This window comes from Tachyglossus aculeatus, chromosome 3 (genome assembly GCF_015852505.1).
Source record: "Tachyglossus aculeatus isolate mTacAcu1 chromosome 3, mTacAcu1.pri, whole genome shotgun sequence".
Taxonomy (NCBI): Eukaryota; Metazoa; Chordata; class Mammalia; order Monotremata; family Tachyglossidae; genus Tachyglossus; species Tachyglossus aculeatus.
The window spans coordinates 12,833,872-12,846,816 of record NC_052068.1 but is presented as its reverse complement, the minus strand read 5'-3'; the positions used below and the strand labels follow the sequence as shown (position 1 = coordinate 12,846,816).

At 43.0% G+C, this 12,945-nt stretch overlaps 1 protein-coding gene across 1 annotated transcript; it reads right to left on the bottom strand.

Moving 5' to 3' along the window:
• On the bottom strand, positions 1-933 carry LOC119925235 (olfactory receptor 13A1-like). Its single transcript, XM_038743338.1, has one exon. The coding sequence runs from the start codon at positions 931-933 to the stop codon at positions 1-3; it is 933 nt and encodes a 310-aa protein (XP_038599266.1).
• Positions 934-12,945: the final 12,012 nt, after the last annotated feature.

Genomic DNA, 12,945 nt, shown 5'->3' with positions numbered 1-12,945 from the left:
CTATGGTGGTGGAAATGTGAAGAGTTTCTTTAGTGCCACTTTGACATCTTTATTTCTCAGTGTGTAAATGAGCGGGTTCAGAGACGGAGTCAAGACAGTGTACAATACAGACACCAATTTGTCCAGAGGTCCCGAGGTCCCCAGAAATGGACGGATGTAAGTATAAAGCACAGTGGAGTAATAGAGGGTCACCACGGTGAGATGGGAGGAACAGGTGTTGAAAGCTCTCTTCTTTCCCTCCCTGGTGCGGATCTTCATGATGCTGGCTATGATGAAGCTGTAGGACATCATGGTGAGGAAGAAATTCAGGCCGGCCAGGAACATATCTGCCGTCATGGTCAGGATGTCGATCCAGTAGGTTGGGGTACAAGAAAGCAGCAGTACGGGGGGGATTTCGCAGAAGAAGTGAGGGATGAAGTTGGGCCCACAGAAGGATAATCTGAGGACCAGACCCGTGAAGATTACAGAGTTGAGCCAACCGACACTCCACACGAAGGCAGCCAACCCAACACACACTGTCTTGCTCACCATCTTGCTGTAGTGCAAAGGCTGACAAATAGCCATATAGCGGTCATAGGCCATCGCCGTGAAGAGTACCAGCTCCGAACTCAGGGACCAACTGAGGAAGAATATCTGATTCATGCAGCCACCATAGGAGATGGTTTTCTTCACCGAGATCAGGTTCTCCAGAACTTTGGGCAAAACCGACGAGGTGCAGATGATATCAAGAATGGCCAGGTTGGCCAGGAAGAAATACATGGGCAGGTGGAGTCTGTTGCTGACGTGGATGGCAGTGATGATGAGGACATTTCCCGTGAGAGCCATTATGAAGAGAAGCAGGAAGAGGGTAAAGAAGAGAGCCTGAAGCCGAGGGTTTTCGGTGAAACTCTGTAAGATGAACTCTGTCACCATTGTCTGGTTTGGGGCTACCATTTTGTTCAGAGGTTTCTAGGAAGCGGAAGAAAGGTGTCCACAAAGAGCAGCTTGTCTCGTGCTATAGGTGGATAACCTGTGTTTCACAAGTGGAACAAAAACAATGGCTGTGATTCAAGGTGACCCTTTTTTCAATTTTAAAACGTTATACCCCTAATTCTAAATTCAAATGCAGTTCAAGTGAAAAAGCCTAAGTTTCAGCCATACTTATAGAATGATGGTATGAGAATGCATCCCTTTCTTGAGCACTTTGTGAATATAAATTCATTTATTATTATTATTCTTGTTATAATTAATTCACCACAATTTTTTAATAAAGAATACATTTTTGTAATTCAATATCTTACCACTGGTCTCCCCGTTCTAGACTGTAAGCCCACCACTGTTGGGTAGGGACCGTCTCTATACATTGCCGATTTGTACTTTGCAAGCACTTAATACAGTGCTCTGAACAAAGTAAGCACTTAATAAAAACGATTGGGTGAATGAATGAATGAAGTACATGGGCATTGTGACATATTCATCAAGTCAAAGGCACGCAAAGTTCATGTATGTAAAATCCATTAAAAGTTAACATCATTTATAACGAATCAACTTCAGCGAGTACTCTTCTTATGCACTGAGTTGGATGATGATTTTACTTCCCAAGCGCTTAGTACAGTGCTCTGCACACAGTAAGCGCTCAATAAATGCAATTGTATTCATTCATTCATTCAATCATATTTATTGAGCGCTTACTGTGTGCAGAGCACTGTACTAAGCGCTTGGGAAGTACAAGTTAGCAACATATAGAGATGGTCCCTACCGAACAACGGGCTCACAGTCTAGAATGTCTGAATGAATGAATGTTGATGGTATTTGTTAAACGCTTAGTAAGTGCCAGGCACTGTTCTAAGCACTGGAGAAGATGCAAGGTGATCAGGTTGTCCCACGTGGGGCTCACAGTTTTCATCCCCATTTTACAGATGAGGTAACTGAGGCCCAGAGAAGTAAAGTGACTTGCCCAAAGTCACACAGCTGACAAGTGGCGGAGGCGGGATTAGAACCCATGATCTCTGTCTCCCAAGCCCGGGCTCTTTCCACTGAGCCACAATGTTTCTCAAGACTTGGACAGACTAGATCCCCAGGGGCTGTCTTGTTTTGGGTTCCAAAAAGTCAGATATAAGCCCGCTGTGGTCAGGGCACATGTCTACCAACTCTGTTATACTGTACATTCCCAAGCACTTAGTAGAGTGCTCAGCACAGAGTAAGGGCTCAATAAATACGATTGATTAATTTGACTTCTGTCAAACAAACAAGAAATTCCGGGGACATGGGTCTTCCATAATAAATTCCCTGGGCTAGTTTAAATTCCCAGGCAAAATATTGCATTTTATGAAGTAAGTCCATCTTCATTATAAATGTATCAGGAATAAGCATTGCTAATGGTGGAAAATCTGCAAAAATGAAATAATAGGAAGAGTCTCACTTTCTATTACACAGGATGGTATTCTCTTGTCCATCATAAGCATACTTCTTGAGTTTATAAACGCATTTTTTTAGATAATTGTGTTTAAAAAAATTTTTTTTGGTTCAAAATGGAATAGTTTTGGCTCACAACCCGATCTAGATGATTTTCAATTACTGACATGAAAATACAACATTCACATTCGAAACAAACCTTCTGAATTTATTTCAAAATCACAGACAGGTTGAATTTTAGTCACTGAAGAAGCCCTTTATGGTGCTGAATATACTAAACTTACGCTTACCGTGTAAACTCCCAATTTCAACTAAGTGGGCTGTCTTTTGTCTCCTGATTCAGAGATGTGGTGAAATGAAATTTGTGAGTTACAAGTACATATTGTCTTCATCAAATATTTCTGATTTACATCTTATATCTATGTTCTTACTTTCTTCCCTCCCAAAGCCTGTCCTCTTCCTGACTGCAGCTTGGCTCAGGGGAAAGAGCTCCGCCACATATCTGCTGTGTGACCTTGGGCAACTCTCTTAACTTCTCTTAACTTCTCTGGGCCTCAGTTATCTCATCTGGAAAATGGGGATTAAGACTGTGAGCCCCATGTGGGACAACCTGATCACCTTGTATCCTCCCAGCGCTTAGAACAGTGCTTTGCACATAGTAAGTGCTTAACAAATGCCATTATTATTATTATTATTATCATTATCATCACTGTGGACGGCACTACCATCCTTTCCTTCTCACAAGCCCGCAGACTTGATGTCATCCTCGACTCCGCTCTCTCGTTCACCCCACACATCTGATCCATCACCAAAACCTGCCGGTCTCACCTCCACAACGTCGCCAATATCTGCCCTTTCCTCTCCATCCAAACCACTACCTTGCTGGTTCAATCTCTCATCCTATCCCGACTGGATTACTGCATCAGCCTCCTCTCTGATCTCCCATCCTCCTGTCTCTCCCCGCTTCAGTCTATACTTCACTCTGCTGCCTGGATTATCTTTTAGACTGTGAGCCCACTGTTGGGTAGGGACTGTCTCTATATGTTGCCAATTTGTACTTCCCAAGCGCTTAGTACAGTGCTCTGCACTTAGTAAGCACTCAATAAATACGATTGATGATGATGATCTTTGTACAGAAACACTCTGGGCATGTTACTCCCCACCTCAAAAATCTCCAGTGGCTGCCTGTCAACCTACAAATCAAGCAAAAGCTCCTCACTCTCAGCTTCAAGGCTCTCCATCACCTTACCCCCTCCTACCTCACCTCCCTTCTCTCCTTCTGCAGCACAGCCCACACCCTCCAATCCTCTGCCGCCGCTAACCTCCTCACTGGGTCTTGTTCTTGCCTGTCCCTCCGTCGACCTCCAGCCCACGTCCTCCCCCTGGCCTGGAATGCTCTCCCTCCACACATCCGCCAAACTAGCTCTCTTAATCCCTTCAAAACCCTACTGAGAGCTCACCTCCTCCAGAAAGTCTTTCCAGACTGAGCCCCCTTTTTCCTCTCCTCCTCCCCATCGCCCCCACCCTATCTCCTTCCCCTCCCCCACTTTTATATATTTGTACAGATTTATTACTCTATTTTACTTGTACATATTTACTATTCTATTTATTTTATTAATGATGTGCATATAGCTATAATTCTATTTGTTCTGACGATTTGGACACCTGTTTCATTTCATTTTGTCGTCTGTCTCCCCCTTCTAGACTGTGAGCCCGATGTTGGGTAGGGACCGTCTCTATATGTTGCTGACCTGGACTTCCCAAGCGCTTAGTATAGTGCACATTCAGCAGCCAATACATACGATCGATTGAATGAATGAATTCATTGTCTATGTTTGTCATTTCCATCTCTCGGGCCCCCGGCACAATGATCTCACCTTACTTGTATTTTCTGTTCTTAAGGGAGTACTTCCTCTCTCAGGGTCACACCTGGAGAATTTCCAGTCCTCTACCAGTCTGGGCTATGGGAGTGGGAGGTTAGTAGAGGCGTACCCATTCCATTTCAAGCTTGAGCAGTGGCTAGAGAGGGGAAGGCAATCTGCTTCAAGGCAAAACTCACCCATGCTGGGCAGTAGCGGCCTGGGAGAGAGTCAAGGGTGGAGACTCAATTTTCCTGTGGGGAAGGAGGCAATGGTAAACCACTTCCAGATGTTTTACCGAGAAAATTCTATGGTTGCACTACCAGAATGATTGCAGATGGAGGTGGGGCGTTCTGGGAGAGATGTGTCAGTGACATCCATAAAGGTCGGGGACGACTCCACGGCATAAGATGTGGGAGTGTTTTATATTTTTGTCTTTAATTTTCAAAATTAAGTTAATATTTACGCATTTTATCAATGGATGCTAGCCAAGCATATTGTGACAGATATACTATTAACTTGTTTAGATATAGCAGCGTTGGCTAGTGGAAAGATAGCCTAATTTCATTCATTCATTCAATTATATTTATTGAGCATTTACTGTGTGCAGAGCACTGTACTAAGCACCTGGATAGTGCAATCTGACAACAGAGACAATCCCTACCGAACAACAGGATAGAAGACGGGCCTGCGAGTCAGAAGGTCGTGGGTTCTAATACTGACCTACCACTTGTCTGCCGTGTGGCCTTGGGCAAATCACTTCACTTCTCTGTGCCTCATATTTTTTTACAATTTTACCCATTGTAAAATGGGTACTGAGATCGTGAGCACCACATGGGACAGGGACTGTGTACAACCCAATTTGATTGTTTTCACCCCAGAGCTTAGTACAGTGCCTGGCATACAGTAAGCACTTAACAAGTATTATTATTATCATCATTATTATTGTTATTACCACAGGACTAGGAATCAGGAGACCTGGGTTCTAATGCAAGTCCCATCACTTGACAACTCTGTGATCTTGAGCTAGCCTTTTAACTTTTCTGTTCTTCAGTTTCTTCATCTGTAAAAGTAGAATTCAATACCTGTTCTGCCTTTTGTCAGGCTGGCAGTCTCAGGGAGTATGTCTGATCTGATTGTATTGTCTCCACCCCAGAAACTAGCACAGTGCTTGGCACACTTCCCAATAACTTGGTACAGTTATTAAGGCATAATAAGTACCACAATTATCACTATAACCACAAAATACTAATAGTGATTTAAGACTATTTATTAAGACCCTATTATGTGCTTAGTAACATATTTCTGAAAATTCCAGGTCATTATTATTGCTATTCTTGTTTAGTGTGTCATATTTTCTGATTTTCTTTTTAATGGAATTTGTTAAACACTTACTATGTGCCAGGCACTGTATGAAGCCCTAGGGCAGATTCATTCTGCCCTCTAGACTGTGAGCCCGTTTTTGGGTAGGGACCGTCTCTATATGTTGCCAACTTGTACTTCCCAACTTCTTAGTTCAGTGCTCTGCACACAGTAAGCACTCAATAAATACGATTGAATGAATGAATGAATGAATTCAATGGTATTTATTGAGTGCTTACTGTGTGCAGAGCAACGTACTAAGCGCTTGGGAAGTACAAGTCAGCAACATATAGAGATGGTCCCTATCCAACAAAGGGTTCACAGTCTAGAAGGGGGAGACAGACAACAAAACAAAACATGTAGACCAATTTGTACTTCCCAAGCGCTTAATACAGTGCTCTGCACATAGTAAGCGCTCAATAAGTACGATTGATGATGATGATGATGATGTAGACAGGTGTCAAAATCGTCAGAACAAATGGAATTAAGGTTATATGCACATCATTAACAAAATAAATAGAATAGTAAATCTATGCAAGTTAAATGAATAGAGAAATACATTTTGTAAAAATATATAGAAGTGCTGAAGGGAGGGGAAGGATGTAGGGCGAGTGGGGGATGGGAAGGAGGAGATGAAAAAGGGGGCTCAGTCTGGGAAGACCTCCTGGAGGAGGTGAGCTCTCAGTAGGGATTTGAAGGGAGGAAGAGAGCTAGCTTGGTGGATGGGCAGAGGGAGGGCATTCCAGGCCACAGGGATGACGTGGGCTGGGGATTGATGGCAGGACAGGTGAGAATGAGGTACAATGAGGAAGTTAGTGGCAGAGGAGCAGAGGGTGCGGGCTGGGCTGGAGAAGGAGAGAAGGGAGGTGAGGTGGAGGTGGCAGTGAAGTGATGGAGAGCCTTGAAGCTGAGAGTGAGGAGTTTTTGTTTGATTCGTAGGTTGACAGGCAGCCACTGGAGATTTTTGAGGAGGTGAGTAACATGCCTAGAGCGTTTCTGCACAAAAGATAATCCGGGCAGCAGAGTGAAGTATAGACTGAGGTGGGGAGAGACAGGAGGATGGGAGATCAGAGAGGAGATATAAAATAGTCAGGTTGGACACAATCCCTGTCCAATGTGTGTCTCACAGTCTTAATCCCTATTTTACAGATGAGGGAATTGAGTCCCAGATAAGTGAAGTGACTTCCCCAAGGTCACCCAGGAGACAGGTGGCAGAACCAGAAGAAAAATCCAGGTCCTCTGACTCTCAGCGCTGTACTCTTTCCACCAGGCCATGCTACTTGACCATTTCAATCATTTCTTGCAATCTCAAATGCAGTGATATAAATTTTATCTCACAGGCCTGGGAGTCAGAAGGACCTGGGCTCTAATCCAGGTTCTGCCACTTGTCTTTTGTACGACCTCGGGCCAGTCATTTAATTTACCTGTGCCTCAGTTACCTCATTTTTAAAATGTGGATTTAAAGTGTGAGCTCCGTGTGAGACAGGGACTGTGACCAACTTGATTAGCTTTTATTGACCCCAGTGCTTAGAACAAGGCCTGGCTCATATTAAGCACTTAAGAAATTCCATTTAAAAAAAGATGAGGTGCCAGGTGAAAGGAGATTCAGGCAGGTAGCCAGCTTTTGGTCTTCCAATTTCACGTTATGGATATTACAGGCTCTTTGAAAGCTACTGCTTTATCTCATCACAGGGAACTGCACAGTTTAAAAGGACCCCAGTGACTAATCCATAGTAACTGCTTAATTAGTGCCTTAATTAATTATAAAAACTGCCTATTCAGGATTTGTTGTTAAACAGAATGTGAGAAACCTGCTCAGAACAAAGACAGATTGATGGTGGAATCAAGGTCATTGTAATAGCAACAACAGCAACAATAATAATAATGATATTATTATAGTAATGTTTAAGCACTTACTATGTACCAGGCACTGTACTCAGCACTGGTTTTGATACAAGCACATCAAGTTGGACACAGTCTCTGTCCCATGTGGAGTTCCCAGTTTCGATCCCCATTTGACAGATGAATTAACTGAGGCACAGAGAAGTGAAGTGATTTGCCCAAGGTCACACAGCAGACAAGTAGAGGAGGCAGGATTAGAACCTTCGACCTTCCTACTCCCAGGCCCGGTCTCTATCCAAATTGCCCAGATTCAGCAAAGTAGTTCTCGCGAATACTACAGATAATAACTGTGGCATTTGTTAAATGCTGACTATTGGCCAAGGAACTCAACCGACTCACCTGCTCTGGGCAACAGCAGCATGGGAGAGATGCGAGGGTGGCGACTCGAGTTTACCACATGGAAGGAGGCAATGGTGAATCAGTCCTGTATTTTTCACAGGAAAACTCTGTGGCAACACTGCCAAAATGATTGCAGATGGAGGTGGGGCGTTCTGGAAGAAATGTGCCCGTGGTGTCCCTGTGGGTTAGAGGTGACTCGGCATAAAACAACACAAGATAGAAGTTAATCAGGTCCCAAATGGGGCTCACAGTCTAATAATAAATAATAATAATAATAATGGCATTTATTAAGTGCTCACTATGTGCCAAGCACTGTTCTAAGTGCTGGGGAGGTTACAAGGTGATGATGTTGTCCCATCGGGGGCTCACAGTCTTAATCCCCATTTTACAGATGAGGGAACTGAAGCCCAGAGAAGTGAAGTGACTTGCCCAAAGTCACACAGCTGACAAGCGGCGGAGCTAGGGTTAGAACCCATGACGTCTGACTCCAAAGCCCGGGCTCTTTCCACTGAGCCACGCTGCTTCTGTAATGAACAGGTATCAAATCCCCGTTTTGCAGAGGAGGAAACTGAGGCATGGAAAAGTAAAGTCACTAGCTTAAGGTCACACAGCAGGTATGTGGTGAAGCTGGGACCTGACAGACCCAGGTCTGCCGATAACTAGGCTCTTTCCACTACATCACACTGCTTCTCTACTGTGAAATCAACAAGAGCAGAATTTTACTGTTCTCTGGGATAATGACTTATTACTGGATGTGGATGAAATAGGAAAAAAGAAATAGCATCTCAGAGGAAAAGCACACACTATCATATTTAGCAGCAACTCATTCCTATGTTTACTAAAATGGATTGTCCTAGAAAAATTCTATTACTATCATTTTCTTATTTTCAAGCAAAATGTTTGTTAGGACATTTAAGAGTGTTTCGAAGGGCCCTGCCTTGAAGGGATGCTCTGCCAACCTTGTTCTTGGCAAGGTGATATATTCCTCACTGGTCAATATTCAGAAATCTTTCCTTGAAAAGTGTAAGAGAAAATCAGTGTGAAAGTTAAAATGCCCCAAATCCATGAAGCCTCCATGGGCTAATATTCATGAAGTCACAAATACCTGCAGTAGATAACAGAGAAGTGCAGGCAATTCATATAAAGCAGTAGCAAACATTCTTTGCTCACCCACTCTCATTCCTAGCCTCACCTCATTTGAAAAGACACTGGAAAGAAATTTAATGTCTTCCTCCCCAAATTCAAATTCTCAAGATGCGTGAAGAGAACCAGCACCCTTAAACACAATTGGATTAATTCTTATTTGAAGGCTTTTCACAGCTTTTAAGCAAGGTTTGGAAGGTTTAATTTTACCCTCGTTTCATTTTTTAGGGGCAGGTCTATGTTAATTGCTTTGGCCTTTGAATCAAAAATTTCATAAATAAAAGTAGCAGAAACAAACGACAGGAGAAGAAAGTATTTTTTTTCATTAGTAATGCTAAGCTTAATAATCGTTGTGCTACAAACTACAAATAATAATGCTTGACAGATTTCTTTCTCAATTTGATAATTTCATAATCCAAAAGACAGTTTACATTCATTCAAATGGAAATTAGATCTTTCCATAGGTTTCTAAAATACGTTTTAATGTCTGTCATTTTCATATGCTGATTGGTGATAATATATGTTAAAGTATTTTACAAAACATCAGTTAAAATACTATCCCCAAAGAAATGAACCAACCGTTTTGTTTATCCCCCCAATTTAATAGACTTCTCTGCGGTCATAGACGTGTTGAAGGTCACTTTAAGCTAACAAATAAAAAGGAATATATCCTCACCTATTTCCACTCTTCTACTGTGTTGATTTAGACATTCTCCATTTATAAGGGGGAATCAGACATTTGTTCCAATCTATTCCCAAGGATAGTTAAAGGTTCAGCAGTGGGAATATTGCCACTCCTCTGACTAATGGTGTTGGTGCAAACTGGCCTTTTAAGCAGAGATGATCTGACGGGTGTGATGCAATTAATGTATGCATCATTATTCATTCATTCATTCAATCATATTTATTGAGCACTTACTGTGTGCAGAGCGCTGTACTAAGAGCTTGGGAAGCACAAGTTGGCAACATATAGAGATGGTCCCTACCCAACAACGGGCTCACAGTCTAGAATGGGGAGACAGACAACTAAACAAAACTAAACAAAACTAAACAAAACTTGACAGGTGTCAAGTCGTCAGAACAAATAGAATGGAAGTTAAATGCACATCATTAACAAAATTAATACAATAGTAAATACGTACAAGTAAAATAAATTGGGTAATAAATCTGTACAAGCATATATACAGGTGCTGTGGGGAGGGGAAGGAGGTAGGGTGGGAGCGATGGGGAGAAGGAGAGGAAAAAGGGGCTCAGTCTGGGAAGGCCTCTTGGAAGAGGTGAGCTCTCAATAGGGCTTTGAAGGGAGGAAGAGAGCTAACTTGGTGGATGTGTGGATGAAGGCTATTCCAGGCCGTGGGGAGGACTTCCGGGGGTCGGCGGAGGGACAGGCAAAAACGAGGTACAGTGAGGAGGTTAGCAGTGGCAGAGGAGCTGAGGGTACGGGTTGTGCTGGAGAAGGAGAGAAGGGAGGTGAGGTAGGAGGCGGGGAGGGGATGGACAGCCTTGAAGCCCAGGGTGAGGAGTTTTTGCTTGATGCCTATGTTGACAGAGCTACTGGAGATTTTGAGGAGGGGAGTTACATGCCCAGAGCATTTCTGCACAAATTTGTCATTGAAGACATTTGGGACACCAGCTCAAAATACAAACCTTAGGAAGCGGTCTATAGGGACGATTAAGCTTCAGCTGTATAAAGTGACCAACATTCACCCAGAAAGGCTGACGCTATTCAGGGCAGCTCACTCTATTAAGCCTCGGACAAGGACCACGGAAGCCAGACGCACCTTCCTTTTCCAGAAGGAGCTTATGGTCAAATGAGGAGACACAGACAGCAACATATTTGCAAATAATGGTTACAGTAGAAAGCACAAGGATCAAATGGAAGTAGAACAAAAAAATCCCAGGATAAACTATTAGAGCAAAAAAGAAAGTATATTCAATAATAGAGACACATAGGATAGATATAGATTATATATGCTGATATGTATATATATGTTTGATATATTATTAAATGTATCTGTGCATGTGTGTGTGTGTGTGTATGCTATATTTTAATAGTCTATTGAGCCCCCTAAAGAAGAGGGACCATTTCCAGTTCCCACCTGGGTATTCTCTTCAGAACTTAGTAATAATAATAATAATAATAGTTAAAATAGTCATACTAATAGTAATAATATTTGTTAAGCTCCTACTATGTACCAAGCACTTTTCTAACTGCTGGTGTAGGGATAAGGTGATTAGGTTGGACACAGTCCCCATCCCATATAGGGTTCACAATAGTAAAGTACTTTGGAGGCAGGAAGTGCTTAATAAATACTTTACTTCTAAAATATATATGTATATATATGTGTACACACACACACACACACGCACACACACACACACAAACACACACACACATATATGACCATCTCTATATGTTGCCGACCTGTACTTCCTAAGCATTTAGTACGGTGCTCTGCACACAGTAAGTGCAAAATAAATACGATTGAATGACTGAAATGAATATATACATACACTAGGTAGATAACAATAATAGTAATAATAATGATGGTTTATGTTAAGCGCTATGTGCCAAGCACTGTTCTAAGCACTGGAGTAGATACAAGGTAACCAGGTTGTCTCATGTGGAGCTCACAGTCTTAATCCCCATTTTATAGATGATGTCATTTAGGCCCAGGGAAGTTAAGTGACTTGCCCAAGAGCACACAGCAGATGTGTGGCAGAGCTGGGATTAGAACCCACGACCTCTGACTCCAGAGTCCGGGCTCTTTCAACTGAGCCACGCTGCTTTTATTGGGCATTTAGTCTGCAGAGCGCTGTACTAGCCTTTACAATGAGTACAATAGAGTTAGCAGACATGATTCCTGCCCTCCAGGAGTTTACAATGTAGCACGGGAAGACAGACACTGAAGTGAAGTACGGGAAAACATACACAAATTCATTCATTCATTCAGTCTTATTTATTGAGCATTTACTGTGTGCAGAGCACTGTACTAAGCGCTTGGGAAGTACAAGTTGGCAACATATAGAGACGGTCCCTACCTAACAACGAGCTCACAAATCATATACCTACACACAGTAAGTGGCTTGAAGATGGGAAATGGGCCTTCCAACTCTTTTGTACTCTCCCATGTGCTTCACATGGTGCTAAGCACACAACTGGTGCTGTAGGTTTGGAGAAGCAGCATGACCTAGTGGAAAGAGCCCGGGCTTGGGAGTCAGAGGATGTGGGTTGTAATCCTACCTCCACCACACGTCTGCTGTGTGACCTTGGGCAAGTCACTTAATTTATCTGTGCCTCAGTTACCTCATTTGTAAAATGGGGATTAAAAGTGTGAGTCCGAAGTGGGACAACCTGATCACCCCTATCTACCCCAGCGCTTAGATCAGTGCTTGGCACATAGTCAACACTTAACAAATACCATGATTATTATTATTATGATTATAGAGCCAGTGCCTGGGAGCCAGAAGGACTTGGGTTCTAATCCCTACTTTGCCACTTGTCTGCTGCTTGAACTCGGGCAAGTTACTTCACTTCTCTGGGCCACATTTACCTCTTCTGTAGAATGGGGATTAAGACCTTGACCTGACTAGCTTGTATCTACCCCAGTACTTAATACAGTGCCTGGCATTGACCAATTCCCCACCAAACTCTTTGAGTGAATTGTTCAGTGGAAAGACCGTGAGACTGGGAGTCAGAGCACCTGGATTCTAACCCCAGCTCTACCAGTTGTCTGCTGGGTGATCTTGGGCAAGTCACTTAACTCCTCTGTGCCTCAGTTGCCTCACCTGAAAAGTGGGGATTCCAGACCTATTCTCCCCTCTACTTAAACTGTAAGATCCAGTTGTACCAGGAAAATGTGAAGCAGTGTGGCTTAGTGGAAAGAGCACAGGCTTGGGAGTCAGATGATGTGTGTTCTAATATTGGCTCCACCACTAGTCCGCT